General features: G+C 40.5%; 1 protein-coding gene across 1 annotated transcript; it reads right to left on the bottom strand.

Moving 5' to 3' along the window:
• Positions 1 to 201: 201 nt before the first annotated feature.
• On the bottom strand, positions 202 to 15,000 carry LOC106938412 (WD repeat and FYVE domain-containing protein 3-like; the record flags this gene model as incomplete). The annotated part of the gene is made up of 23 exons (XM_015020452.1): positions 202 to 2,336; positions 2,641 to 2,838; positions 3,671 to 3,782; positions 3,864 to 4,097; positions 4,719 to 4,850; positions 5,655 to 5,748; positions 5,837 to 6,019; positions 6,111 to 6,290; positions 7,067 to 7,225; positions 7,864 to 8,018; positions 8,349 to 8,490; positions 8,575 to 8,787; positions 9,793 to 9,884; positions 9,971 to 10,124; positions 10,416 to 10,522; positions 11,108 to 11,225; positions 11,311 to 11,430; positions 11,518 to 11,572; positions 11,806 to 11,886; positions 11,969 to 12,054; positions 13,322 to 13,442; positions 13,576 to 13,724; positions 14,767 to 15,000. Coding segments are annotated over 23 exons (3,243 nt in total), but the record flags the coding sequence as incomplete, so codon positions are not given.
• Between the last annotated feature and the right edge of the window lie 61 nt (positions 15,001 to 15,061).

Here is a 15,061-nt window from a genome sequence, read left to right as displayed (position 1 = left end):
TGGGCCTTGAAATTATTTTGTTTGGCCCCTGACTACAAATCAAAAATGGTAAAAAGCAATTGATGTTTTTACCATCATCAATTCAAAAATGTTTGTTTTTCTTTTAATAAAGCAATAATCATAAGTCCATTTTCTTTTGGCTCTTTAATAGATTTACAGAATAATTAAAAAAATAGTTTATTGAAAAAAAAATCACAACACACAGGTCAATGAAATCTGTGGGCAGTTTGTAATTTAAATTAGTCAGTTTTGGCCACAGGTTTAAAGTTTGGCCCCCACTGGCCAACAACAACAAAATGATTTTTCAAGACCCTTTGAACAACAAACAAGAAAGAAGATATTTTTATAAGTAAATGTCTACAAGGTGAATTTGTTAAAATTTAAAAAGAAATAATTCTGTAGTTCATATAAAATGTGAGGGGGGGGAAGCATTTAGTTGAAAGTAACTGACAGTAATATTAGTTTAATTCTGTAAAGCCAATGCAGATATTGGATGAAATTGTACAGAAAACCCATCATGGAGCTTTTAATGACCTTCATATTTAAAAACACCATTCAGTTCTTTGTTACTTTAGGCCAGTGATATTAGAAATGCATAAGGACTCTTAGATATTATAATATTCCTCTTACTACTTTTGCTTTTCAATATTGGTGTTGTGGGCAGGATGAGCTAAACTCTCAAGCTGATTCTGAGGAATCCCAAGGTATTCGTACTTCCTACACACATGACGTGTACAAACTATATAGGAATTACTCCCTAAAGCAGTTCTAGGTTTTTAGATCGACTTTTAATCAGGAGGTTTTTGGCTAAGCTCTTTATTTGACCCGACAGAAAAATACCAGTTTGTCATCTGCATGTAAGCCAATCAAATTTTACAATAAAGAGGACTAAATCGAAAGTAAACAAGGTGAAAAACTTTATCTTAGCCATGAATTCATAAAATTTTGTTCTTTAAATTTGAGGAGATTAAAAACTGGACAATCAGAGGAAAAAATATGGCGCCTTCGTTATGGAAATGTGTCAAAATGCTGCAACTTTCCACGTTTTTGGTGACGTTTGAGCTGAAATAAAAACTTTGGTGGTATAGAAAACTCTAGCTGCATTTATTGTCCCTTTAAATCCTCCACACCATCTCTGCTGGGCAACATTTCACCACAGAAATCAAACATAAAATCATAAAGTGGCATTTAAAAACGCATTTTTAACCCAGTTCGGCTGTTTTTGCCCAACTTTTCAAATATAACGGATATTGTTGAGGGATAACCAAGGTCTTCTCTTAAATTAGGTTGCAGCTAGAAGAATTAAAAACAGATTGTGTAGAGAGATGTAAAAATAAAGATGTCCCTTTTCTGTGTGCTTCTAAAAAGCTGCTTTGACTGCAATGTGGATGTCGGAGAATAAATTCACATTTTAAAACAAATCTCCGCCTTTTTGGATGAACTCGTAAAAACAGAAAGAATAAAACTGATATGTTTAAAAATCTGAACTGATCCAGTCTTCAGAGCGCAGCAGCAACCATGATAAAAAATACAACAACCTCCAAATGGAAAACGACGAAGGACAGAGGAGATGACAGGCTGAAAAAACAAAACTATTTGGCAAAAAATGGTGATTTTATGATCGATGTCACATTTTGTAAACAACAAAGTGATCTGGAAATTATTTATATATATTTATATATATATAAAAAAGGTGATTTTTGCATAACTCCACCCACAGACATAAAGTTTTGACATTCATATCCCTCCGTACGTCTTCTGTACTCGCTGTGGCTTGTGACGCAGGTTACACACAATCTGTAGTTTTGTTTTAAATCAAGGAGTGGTTAGTCACATCGCTAAGTTACAAGCAAGCTGTTGTTTTTCTAGATGACCTTCATTTTTGTTGTGTTTGCAGAGTTAAAAAGGCCGTGGTTACGTATTTACACTATGAACAAGTCTTTTTTTTTCTTTTTGTTTTTAATGGTGACAGAAGGAGGAAGAGTATCTTCGAAAATGGGGGGGGATTGATTCAGATTAGCTGCTTGGCTATTTTTTCCCTCCGGATGATGAGTGCATGTGGTTACAGTGATGGCTGAGTTTCTTTCCCACGTTTTCCTTTCGATCTGGTTCCGATCTCCGTGCAAATCAAACATTGTGGCGTTTGAGAGGATTGGGATTCTGGGAGGTTTCAGGTCACACGGAGGGCAGATCCAGGCGGTTTGCTAACCTATCAGTTTTTGGCGCCGCCGTCGTCGACGCTTCGCTCGTGCTGAAGGTTGTAGTAGCAGTTCTGACAAACTCGCACTGGAGATGAAATCTTCAGCCTTTTAATTTCCGACTGGAAGCGACTACACCTGCAAAACAAGCCGATTATATGTTAATAAATGAGATTCTGATAGTAATTTCTACAAACCAGATGATTTATAAACAAAGCCCAATTCATCACGTATGTGAACATGTAAAAGGAAAATAAAGGAGTACGTATAGAGCCCTGAGGTACACCAGAGGTACTAGAGTAGATGCGGGTTAACGTTTGCAGACTTACAATATTAAATCAGTGACGTTTATACATACACATATAACCAGTGCATGTTGGCATTCAGGGTGTTTTTGTGATCGATCGATTAGAGGAACCGCTGATCGGTTTCAGGTTCTTACCGCTGACAGAAGAGCTGCCCGCAGTTCCTGCAGTGGTGGCGTCGCTCGGTCAGGGAGAAGCGGACGGTGCAGCCGGAGCAGCTGTCCACCACCTCGTCCTTCACCCAGTGGTCAGCCGCCGAGCGGCCGGGCTGGTCGCTCACCGACCAGCTGAACACCCGGCCGCGCCCGTCTCCGACCAGGATCTTACTGTGGTCCCTGCAGAGACGAAGCAGAGGGAAATGAGACCGCTCTCACCGGGGCTCATTCACTTTCAAACAGCAAAATTCAAGCAAACTATCATTTTAGTAAAATAGGATGTAGTTTCATAGATATAAGCCTGTCATCAGTTAACGTCACGTTGCGTCAGCAGCCGCTTGCATGTCGCCTGCAGAACGCAGACAATAATACATTATTCTAACTAAACTACTTACAATTAAAACAATTGTTAAAGCTGTGTTTTTGTTTCTACGTTGGTTAATTTAACTTTTTATGTATTTATTGAGCCTTTAGGAATAATAAATATTGCTTAGATTGAAAGGATCCAAACAAATCATGGGACAGTAGATGACTCTCCTGCTCAAATTAAATGCTTAAACCCAAAATGCAAAGGATTTTCAAAAACAAAAATCTAAAAAAATGTTCTTGCCAAGTTTTTTGTCATTTAGCAAATGTAAATAATTTTGGTAATTCTAACTGACCTAAAACAATAAAAGTTTAGTCTGATTTAACTTCAAACAGTGAAGTTTTTATTAGGAGCACAAAAATATCTATTAATGTTTTACAAATTCAGGCGTTATATTTGAACTTTATTACAAAACTGCTCAGCTTTATTATCAAGCACTTTCCAAACCTTGAAAACATCTAATTAAAATTCAAGGATGTTGAAGGATTTCAAGCACCTGCATTAATTAAAGGTTTAAATGAATTAAACCGGTGAAACGTTGAGAGTTAAACAGCAGAACTTTTAGGAGTTTGCTTCGTATTTATGTTTTAGATGTTTTTAAATGGTTTATTCTTGAAAAAGCCTTTTTTAAATGTTCTGTCTTACTTGGAGATGGAGAGTGAGGTGATCTCGGCCGGATGGGCGTTGTCCTTGCGATCGAACGCTGTGTGCATGGTGAGTTTGCTCCGGAAGACCAGCTGACGCTCCCATCTGTATCCTGCAGCCACACACACATCAAACACGCTCGCCGAATCGCCTCTAGCTGGAAAACGCTCAGAGTCAGGAAGATGTCGCCCACCTGCTTTGAGCTGGTTGTAGGTCCGCGGCTCGGCGGCCGGCGGATGGACAGACTGAGGGAGGGACGCCTGGGCTGGGTGAGCCGACGGAGGCAGGGGGCCTTTGGTTTGGCCCTCGGAGTAGTTGACGAACACGAAGCCGTCTTTCTCGTCGATGCTGAGCGTGTCCGACCAGCGGTGAGAGTCGTCAGAGCCGCTGTCCATCGACCACGACGCTCCGGCTCTGGATGACGGACCTGAACGGAGGATAGAAACAGAGACGGAGTTACAGAAAATACAGAGAAAATCAGAGCTAACTAACAATTAACTCAGATCAGAAATAAGCCTTCAGAGCCACATAAAGGCAGTTGCAAAGTCGGCCTTCTATCACCTGAAGAACATTTCCAGGATTAGAGGATTAATCTAGAGAAACTCATCCATGTGTTCATCGTTAGTTGCAGTGATAACTGTGTCTTCTCTGTGGCTCTGTGGGTAGAGTATGTCGTCTTGTGATGGGAAGGTTGCAGGTTCGATTTCAGCTTCTTCCTCTCGCATGTCGATGTGTCGCTGGGCAAAGAACTGAACCCCCTACTGATCTGCATGTTGGTGTATAAATGTGTGTTTGTGACTCCAGTGTAAAGCGTTTTGAGTAGTAAAATGATTGGATAAGTTCACAGGTCTGCCTAAAAAAATCAATCAGATCCTGGTTCTGTTGGACCTCAGTGGGGCTTCTGACACTGTTGATCATGACATATTACTAAAAAGACTGGAGAGCTGGGAAAAACTTTCCCGTCACAATCGACTGTGATTAATCTGATGGTTTGTTTCAGTTGTAGTGAGAAAGCTGGAGCTGTTGAGCAGAGATCTGGGCGGCGTACCTCTGGGTCGGTGGACGGCGCTGCCCGGCTGGCTGCCGCTGCCTCCGCCGGTCGAAGGGTTGCGCGGCGCCGCCGGTTCCTCTCCTTCTGACTCGCTGCTGTCATCGTCGCCATTGTGACTCTCGCCGCCTTCTGAGAGAACAACAACGTTTAGGTTCATCAGTGCAGAAGCGTTCATAACTCCCTCACACTTTGTCACATTACTGTCATGAACTTTAACATATTTCTTCAGCCTTAGCCATGGCTTCGTAGAATCGCTTTCTGTTGCAGCTGAAAGCTTTTCAGGTGTTTTCACGCCCAGTGGACTCGGTTCATTGGGGACTAAAGGTGCAACATTTGTTACATTTCCAGCTGCTGAACTGTGTCAAACAAACCAAACTCATTGAAAAACCTGTTCCCCTCCTCGCCTGTGGGGGCGCTGCACCAAGAACCCCTGAAGGAAACAACACAAAAACTAAACAAAACTAACTTATAAGTAACTTTTTAAAAATAAGTCATTAATTCCTTAAAATTCATAAAAACTAATAGTTTCATTGGCTGACTATTTCACTTATAACAAGGAAAAAAATGTCTTGTTATAAGTTTAATAATCTGCCTGTTGAAACTAGAACTTTTTCGATCAATATTAAAGTTTTATTTACTTAAAACAAGCTCATATTTTGTTGAAAAGTTACTTGTAAGTTAGTTTGATTTAATTTCAAGTGTATTAAGATATTTGCACTAGAAACTAGACCAAAGATACTTAATAATAATAATAATAATAATAATAATAATAATAATAGTAATATTTTGTGTTTTGCAGTGTAGACGAGGTCTGAATGAAAATGGCTGCTCTACGTTTTAATTAAGGGTATCACCGTATATTATACAGTTGGTTTATTACATAAAATAGCATTAAAATAACTTTAAGTCTGAAAAATGTAAAGCAAAACTCACCGATCTTCTCATCCGCGCAGCAGTCGGACACGTCGGGCTCCACTGGCTCTGGCGCAGGGGTTTCTGGGACTTGTAGGAACTCCATTCTCCAAAACTACAAAACATTTTTCACCACAATCCCAGAAGGTTAAAGGTAAAGCTCCTGAAAAGATGACAAACCTGAGTTCAGAAAGTCTGGTTACCCTGACGACTCCGTCGGAGTGTCCGGTGACGATGACGTTCTGCGTGTCCCACTCGTTCATCTCGGACACGCAGCAGCAGAGGATCTGCTGGCTGCGGCCGGTGAAGGTGTTGGCGCTGGCGATGGGGCTGCCGTTGATGCTCCACATGTGGATGTAGGTTCCTGCGCAGGAGACGATGTCACCCTGCAGAAAGCGGACGGTTTATTAGCACCGCACTTTGTACTCCCCTGACCTACATGAAATTCCAGGGTCATCCAGTGAGGAAGTGACTCACTGTCAGCTCGTTGATGCAGAGAGCGGAGACGGGCGCGCGGTGGCCACGCAGCTGTGTGACGAAGGACAGCTTGTTGAGGTCCCAGATGATGCAGGTCCGATCCCGGGAGCCGCTGACGACGATGCGGTACGCCGACGACGCGGTCAGACACGTCACGGCGTCCGTGTGGCCAAGTAACGCCTGAAACGTAAAGAGAAACGGTTCATTCTGACCAAACCTCACCTCACTGACCGAGGCAACTGGATGATTCAGATTAAATGGCTGTGCCTGACGCGACCCAAATACCATTTATCTATTTTTGCCTTAGTTACACTAGTTCCTACACCAGCCATCTTATGTCATGTTCCCTTTTTTATTTTTAACTTAAAATAAACAACAAGGAATCGTTATGTAACTGAATTTATAAAAAACAATAAAAATTTAAAAAAATCAATTTAAGTGTCACTATATTTGAAAGAAAAAATTTACATTAAGAAAACATCCATCCATCCTTCATCATACACGCTTAAAATCTGGCAAAAGAAACATTTTTCCATAAACACTGCAGGTCTGTGTCCGAGTCTGTTGAAGTTTTGGTTAAAACATGTTTGTTTTTCATTCAGCTGGTAGAAAATCCAGAAATTTTACTCAAGTAAGAGAAGAAATACTTCATAATAAAATTACTCCAGTAAAAGTAAAAAGTACAGCGTAATAAAAATACTCCTAAAAGTAAATTTTTCTAAAAAGTTACTCAAGTTAACGTAGCTGAGTAAATGTAACTAGTTACTACCCAACTCTGCATACAAGTTGAATACTTTTGGAAGAGTGAACAAAAAAAAGAAAAAAAAAAAAGATTTCACATAAAAATATTTGGGTCACTCCAGGCCGAGTGTGCGCAGCCTCACCTGTGTGCGCAGCCTCACCTGTGTGCGCAGCCTCACCTGTGTGCGCAGCCTCACCTGTGTGCGCAGCCTCACCTGTTTGAGCGTCAGAGACTTGGCCTTCTCCTTGGAGCTTCCTGTCTCCCACACGCAGATGGCGGTGCTCGTCCCCCCGGTGATGACGAGCTTTGGGTTGGGACAGATGGCGCCGAGGATCTGGCCCCACTCCGACAGACACTCGTACACCACCAGGGCCTGAAACGAGTCGGAATATCGAAATTTATCCTCAACACAACAACTGGCTGTGCACAAAAAGGTTTTCTTAACGTCCTAACACCTTGAAGTACAAACACACTGCACAAAATATTACCAAGTAATTCTGGTCTAGTTTCTAGAGCAAATATCTTAGTACACTTAAAATGAGACAAAACTAACTTAGAAGTAACTTTTCAGCAAAATATAGAAGCTTGTTTTAAGTCAATAATTCCTCAATGTTGTTTTAAAAAATAAAATTTTAAGTAAAACATGGAAAAAATGTCTTGTTCTAAGTGAAATAATCTGAGCGGCACTAGCATTATTTTCATCAATATAAAGGAATTATTTAGTAAAACAAGCTTCTATATCTTTCTGGAAAGTTACTTTTAAGTTAGTTTCAACTTATTTCAAGTGCACTAAGATATTTGAATGAGAAACTAGACAAACATTTTGGTAATATTTTGTTTTTGCATCAGATCCATCAGTAGACCCAGACTTCAGGCCTGATCTCTAGTTTCTAGCTGTAATACCTGAAGCTGTGCGTTGACCCTTTGCAGGTCCAAAGATAATATCAAAGGATAATAATAACATATTAAAACCATCTCTGTAAATCTGTGAGGGCATAAGAAGCCTCTGACCTTGTCGGACTCGTAGTTGGCCAAGCGGCAGCTGAGGTCGGCGTAGCCCCAGGCGAACGTTTTGCTCCAGGTGGGTGGAACCAGAACTTTGTTTTGCTCCACAGCCAGGATGCCTTTATCAGTGCAAACGATCTGACCCACAGGCTCCTTCAGCTCTGAACCAGAGAAACATGAGTTCTGTTTACTTATGTGTTTAAACTCAGACAATGAAGCTGTATAAAAAAAAAAAATCAGCTTCTTAGAAAAACCAAAAAGTAAGACACACAGAAGCAATTACTGAATTATTTTTATTTATAAATTCATTCTTTTTATTTTTACATGTTTTCAGGATGGAACTAGTTGCAATAAACAATAAATCAATTTATTGTATGATAAATTAAAACTAAATCAATAATGCTGATGGAAATATTAAAGCAGATTTTAATCTGTGTGTGTGTGTGTGTGTGTGTGTGTGTGTGTGTGTGTGTGTGTGGCCTTATGATAACCTTTGACAGGAGCAAGAGAAGGTCTGAGGTTGTCCAGGTGATGGAAAAAGATCTTGTCGTTGTTGGAGTTCGTCGGAACGGCTGCTAGGTCGCCGTTGGTTTTACTGCGAACGCGTTTGGGAGGATGAGGTTTCTTAAACAGCTGAAAGAAAGAAAAAGAAAATTCAGTCAGAAGGAGATTTCTGCTTCCCAAACCAAAGCAGAGTCAGATTTCCGAGTTTCTGACCTGCTTGGGGATTTGTCCGAAGTTGTTGATGAAGCCGATGGTGGCCGTCTCCTTCAGCGGGTCGTTGATGTTGTAGATGTCCACCTGCCCCTCGTAGAACAGGTGGTGGAAGACGTTGACGGCCTCCACGGCCGGCGGCCCCTGCTGCTTGTAGCCGAAGATCAGGTCGATCCACTCATGGAGGTGAGCGGAGACGTAGTCGCACTCCAGCGCCTGGAAAAAAACACAAATCTCAAACCTCAACAAGTATAAATTAGGCTTTCCTGAACAGGTTAGGATCGGTCTGTGGGCTGACCCAAACATGTTCATTAAATTTTTTTGCACAAAATCTACTTTTGATAACAAGACTTTAGCCTGGTTAGGCATAGAATGAGCTGCTTTAGGGCCTCTGTCACTTTAAATCCAAACAAACACAAATCCACTCCAACTCACCATTTACGTAAAAATGTCTGCAAACAGATGCGCAATTGTATAACCGTATATCTCTGAAAAGCAGAAGTGAAACCTCCTGCGCAACCAACAAGAAAGCAGCAAGTGGTTTCTGGATGGTAAGTCAACAACTAAACACTTGTCTTTTCCAGCAGCCATTGTACAGCAAGACTATCAAACCATTGGAGCTCTGCTTGGGTTTCTAGGTAACGGTGCAGCATGACTCAACAATCAGGAGGCTTTTTAAAAGGGTCATTTACCAGACACCAAAAAACATTAACTTACTGCTAAAAAAATCATTTAGGTTATCTTCAGTTGTTACAAAACTGCTACATGTAGCAAATATGACTTAAAAGAAATTTTACTTCCTGATTTAATGCCTTCAAATTGGGCCACCGTCTCTTTAAAACCTCCGGCTGCAGAAAGTCATTACAACATGGCTCCTCTATTAACCCTTCAACCACGTTTTTACCAGTGTTTCACTGCGCAGTGCCACCAGTTTGCTAATTGCTGCTGGCTAGTCTGAAGGAACAGAGCGGGGAGGGCTGCTCTGAGAGGTGGAAGGAAAGAAACAGCAGCTCGGAGGAGGAGCTGCACCTTGGAGGCGGAGCTAGATCCACCCAGGCGTTTTGAATAGTGGAATAGTTGTCATGAGAATTAAAGGATTTCTCAAACAGGCTTGAAAGAGTGAAAGCAGGACTCCAGGTATGTTTTTGAAGAGGGCATCACAACATGATGTAAAGCTCAAAAAAGTGGATTCTACTTGTTACTGCCCTCTAATTCTCCTACCTCTCTGTGGACTCTGATGAACTCCCGGGGGTCACCTTTGGCCCACGGCGGGAGGATGACGTCACCCAGCTTGGTGCCGTTCTGCTTGGCACCTGAAGCAACAAACGGCAGAATAAGTGAAATCTCCTACAGCTGATCTGAAAGCAGCCGACGGCGCGGATCGTCTCTGGTCACCCACCCAGATCAAAGTTATTGGAGTTCAGCAGGAACTCAGGCAGGTAGAAGAACTCTGGGATCAGCTCCTTGACGTCGGCCATGTTGTGTTTGGAGGCGGAGAGCCACGCCTCCCGGACGCTGTGGAACATCCTGTCTGCAAGGTCAAAGTGACCTCCCTGAAGGTCACAGAGACACACAGTTAAATCGTGGTTCCCAAACCTTTTCAACACTTAAAGGGGTTTTTATTGTTTCCTTTTAAGTAACTAAACAAGTGTGTTGTTTTTCTTTCCCTTTTCTTTATTGTGTTTGGTTGTCATATTTTATTTTGAACATTTAAAATGTCTTCCAGTTCTAAATTATGGAAATGAGGCTAATCTTCAGAGCTATTTAGCTTTGCTTTTTGGCAAGCAGAGCTTTGACCCGATTTCTGTAATAATCAATATAAGCTCTGGAATTGAGGATCGAACCTGAAGTCTGAGGAAAATCTGCGTGAATGGCTCCATCCGGACCAAATACGAGGCAACGATCATGGCGGAGGAGTAGTGGGTCCCGTAGTGGTACGCTGGGGTTTCACCTGGACAGAGGAGTCAGCAAAGATCTGAGTAACATCAGGAAATAGCTGCACCATTTGTTTAGTTTGATGTAAATTCGCCAGTTTAATAACAGATAAAACTGCTGAATAATACTACTAAATATTAGCTTTTTGATGCTAACGCCAACTTCATGAGCGCTCCATGACTAACCCAAATCTGATTTTTTTTTTGCCAAATCTGACTTTTTCACCGCAGTCTGAATGGCCCAATTCCAATCTTTTTTCACCCAAAAATAATCAGATTTGTGTCATGTCCATATGTGGAGCTAAGTGGGATACATATCTGATTGTTTTCAAAGTGTCTGCAGTCTGAACGGTCATGTCACTTAATGTAATTCTGCACCAGAAGAAGCAGCTTCCTCCTTCATGTTATGATCTTGTGACAATACTGTCGTCTCTCATTGCTGAACAAATTTAAAATCGTTCTCTTGCACATGCTGGCAACTTTGAGGATGAACACCAGTCTGATGGTGATTGAGTTTCATTAGCAGTATGAACAAAAAAACCAAGCAAGTCAGATTTCAGTAAAAAATGTGAACTGAGCGTGAAGAGGTTCGGCGGCCTCACCGTTGGGATCCTCCCAGTCTTTGTATCTCTTCTTGTACTGGGTGAGCCGGTCGTCGGTCTGGGCGCCCATCGGCTTGGCCAGGTTTCGGAACGTCTTTGGGTTGTTCAGGTCCAACTCCTGCAAATTTAAATAAACAACAAAAACTGAAAGCGGACCCAAATCCACAAACCTCGTTTTAAAGGTGAAACGCTTCTTTGCTCACCTCTGAGTCGAAGTCGGCCAGGATCCAGGGGAAAACCGGGTACTGCATCAGGTCGTTGTACGAGCGTCCCGCCAGCGTGTTCAGATGCATCAGGTACTGGAAGTTACTGATCTCACCTCGCTGGAACACACACACACACACACACACACACTCAGGAGCCGTCGATACAGGCATCAAGACTATAAATCCCAAACTAAAGATTCTTACCTCCCATCTTTGAGTGACTGACTTCTCACCAACCAGCGTGCTGAGAAGTCCAGACCTGAAGGAGACGAGGAGAAAAACTCAGTGGCTCTGAAATAAAGGGCTGATAGTCTTTATTATTATTATTATTATTATCATCATCATCTGTGTGGAGAAACAGATATTTATGAGAACAGAGTAGGTGATTGTGATTTATGTAAAAAAAAAAACTGTAGTAAATTCCTTTCTGGTTATTTTTATGAGGAGAATAGCCTTAATAACTGAAATAACTAATTATTATGAGATAATTACCCTTGTTCGACGCTGGTGTTGGGCCTCTGGCCTGAAACAGACTCTGAGCTGTCAGCCAGCGACGGCACAACAGCCAAGAACCTGCAGGAAAAAAAAACGCTGTTCAGCGTCTCCAGCAGGAGTAAAACTCATTTTCATTACCAAAGGTAACTCTACACTCTACCTTTGGTAAACTTTGTTGCGAACGCCTTTCTGGAAAGCCAACAAGTAGTTCCTTCCATCGGCTGAGAAAACTTCCACCGCCATCGGCTGAAAGAAACAAAAACAAAACAAGGTTTTACACTAAAACATAAAACCTCCAACATTTGAGCATATTTAACAAAAACCTTTAAAAATCATTGCATTTCTGAAGTACATGGTGAAGTAAAGTCACATTGGACTTTTGCTCTTCATTTGGCTTTTTGTGCATTTAAACCAACTTATTGTTGGTGTTTTTGTTAATGATGCTAATTTTGTTTATTGATGAAATTTTAAGAAAATGATTGTTTATCCACTGTTATTAAAATTAAATAGATGCTATATTAGTGGGTTAGCTACTGATCAATACAAACTGGAACACTGACCAATTTATTTGATGCATATTGATGTCTGTGATGTCATTTCACATTTGGTTACTGTATGATGTATTTATGATGTTTTCATGACAATGAGCTGCCTTCACTGCAAAAACGAAAATCTTACTAAATACTTTTGGTCTAGTTTAGTTAGTTAGTACATTTGAAACAAGACAAAACTAACTTACAAGTAACTTTTCAGCAAGAAACTGTTTTAAGTCAATAATTCCTTAATATGAAAGTACGGGTTCCACTGGCAGATTATTTCACTTGTAAAAATACATTTTTCATGTCATAACTGCAGTATTTTTAATCAATATTAGGGAATATTTGTCTTTAGACAAGCTCCTGTTTCTTGCTGAAAAGTTACTTGTAAGTTAGTTTTGTCTTATTTAAAGTGTTATATGACATAATTGCACTAGAAACTAGACCAAAAATACTTGGTTTTCAATTGTTCTGTTTGTTTGTTGTTGAGATGTTCTATGTAAATAAACTTGACTGACTGATTAAATACAAATTTGTTATATGTATGGTCTATATGTGTAATAAATATAAGATTTTGTAGGTGGATCAGAACTGGGAATATTGATACGTTTATGCTCGTCAATATTCAGTCCCATGAATATTTGGTTTTGACTTTATGCTTCATGCTCTAAATTTTTTTGTACATCTTTAAAAAACAAATCATCAATAATAATAATAAAAAAATTCCAACTAAGAGAAGTATCACTGTAGATACTTATAGTCCAAACTGTTGAAAACTCTTCTAAATTTGAGCCTTTTAGCCCAGTTTATGATCCAATAACATCACTTTTATTAGGTGCTTAATAAAAATATAGAAGTGGTATTTAAAGTACAAAAACAAAAATATATGTTAATTAAAACATGCCAACCAATTTACTTATAAAGTTGAATGTCTCAGACAGAGCTAACACTGCAGTGTGGAGGGTTTTGGGCCTGACCTGCAGCAGGTAGCGCCGCTTGTGAACCTCCTTGATGTCTTCGTAAGCAAAGATGCTGCAGGTTCTCTTCAGCTGGCTCTGGCCCTGCCGCGCCCCTCTGGGAATGATGGCCTCGTGCAAACTAGACACCAAGAAAACATAAGGATTCAGATTACGCAACAAAAACACCACAAAAAATATAAAGGGAGAATAAAAATGTAAAACACTATTGAAGAAAAGGGTCAGAGGTCAGAGAGGAGACGGCGGCGGCTCACTTGGGCGGCAGGGTGTCGATGTCCCTGATCTCCCTGGAGACGGTCATGGTGTAGCCGTCGATGACGTAGAAATGCTCCTTCCCGAACAGCAGCAGACCCTCGCTGGTGTCCAGGCCCTGCACCCTGGCACAGCGGTACATGTGCTGGATCTGGAGGAACAGGAAGAAAACAGATCACATGAATAAAAACTGTGAGCAAAAAAAACAACTGTTCAGAGGAAAAAAATGAAACAGAGAAAGAAGGATGGGAGGGTCAGGAGAGAAACTGTGTGATGTGAGAAGAGCTGGTGAGAAAAAGAGACAGTTCAGAGAAAAACACTGCAGAAAAAATGAAACAAGGATGGAAGGAAAAAAACAGGAAGTGAGAAAATAAAGGATGGAAGAATTGAAAAAAAGTCCAGTATTCACAACAGGATCTGCTGCGCCGCACTGAATGGTGATTGACAGCGCTAAGATCCGCCTACTGGCTCTGACTGGTTGTTTCTAGTTAGCGCTGACTCAAGGCAGATGATAGTTTGGATTATATGTATCAAACAGATAAAACCAATATGTAAAAAAATAATTTATAAACATTGATTCTTTTGTAATGTTTGTTAAATTATGATTTTATTCTAATAAACAACATATTTATTATTATTGAGTTTATTTGACCGGGACAGACACACATCGACATGGATAAACTGAATAAAACAGCCCCATGTTTGTCATAGTGCAATAAAAACAGCTAATTCGCAGCACTTGTCCCTAGAAGTGCTGCGAATTGTTACTTTAAATATAATTTAAATTAACATATTTTAATTACTTTTTTATTATAGAAAAAAATATTTATTCTAAACAATATTTATTGCAATAAATACAATATGATTTTATTGTAATTCAACTTCTATGCACCATAAATCTGGAACAAACTTCCTGTAATGTTTGTTAAACTGTTGACTGCACGGTGTTTTCTTTGTAGCTTTATCACTTTGTGTTTTTATTACTTAAAGCAACTTGAACAAATAAAACAAATAAACTTGACTTGAGTTGTTATTTGTGGCAGAGTGTAATGGGGATCCTTAAATAAACAAAGCTGCTCAACAACACAAGATGAGCTTTTACTCCACAATCCAATAAGAAGAAAAACAGGAAACGCTGAAATTCTGCAACCACAATAGCAGAGCAGATATCGATCATAAATGTCTCCCCTCACCTTCTCCCCCTCCTCCAGGAGGCGCAGTAGGGACGTGTTGTCGGTCCTCTGCTCTTCTTCTGGACCTCCAGACTCCAGCAGCTGGTCCTGAAGCTGGTCCTGGCTGTCCTCGTCCGTGCCGTCAGCTGTGGAGCGAGACCTCTTCAGAGGAGCCTTCACCAGACCTGGAGGGCAGGAAATAAACACACCGACAGGCAGTAAAATGGATGAGTAAGAAGCTAAAACAGATGCTGACTAATCAAATCTATTATAAATCATTTAATATTTAAAAATTACATAATCAGATGGACCAAAA

This window comes from Poecilia latipinna, unplaced genomic scaffold, assembly GCF_001443285.1.
Source record: "Poecilia latipinna isolate Pla-1442-1.1 unplaced genomic scaffold, P_latipinna-1.0 Scaffold2586, whole genome shotgun sequence".
NCBI classification, from domain to species: domain Eukaryota; kingdom Metazoa; phylum Chordata; class Actinopteri; order Cyprinodontiformes; family Poeciliidae; genus Poecilia; species Poecilia latipinna.
The sequence above is the reverse complement of the archived record's forward strand: the minus strand, read 5'-3'. Positions and strand labels throughout refer to the sequence as shown.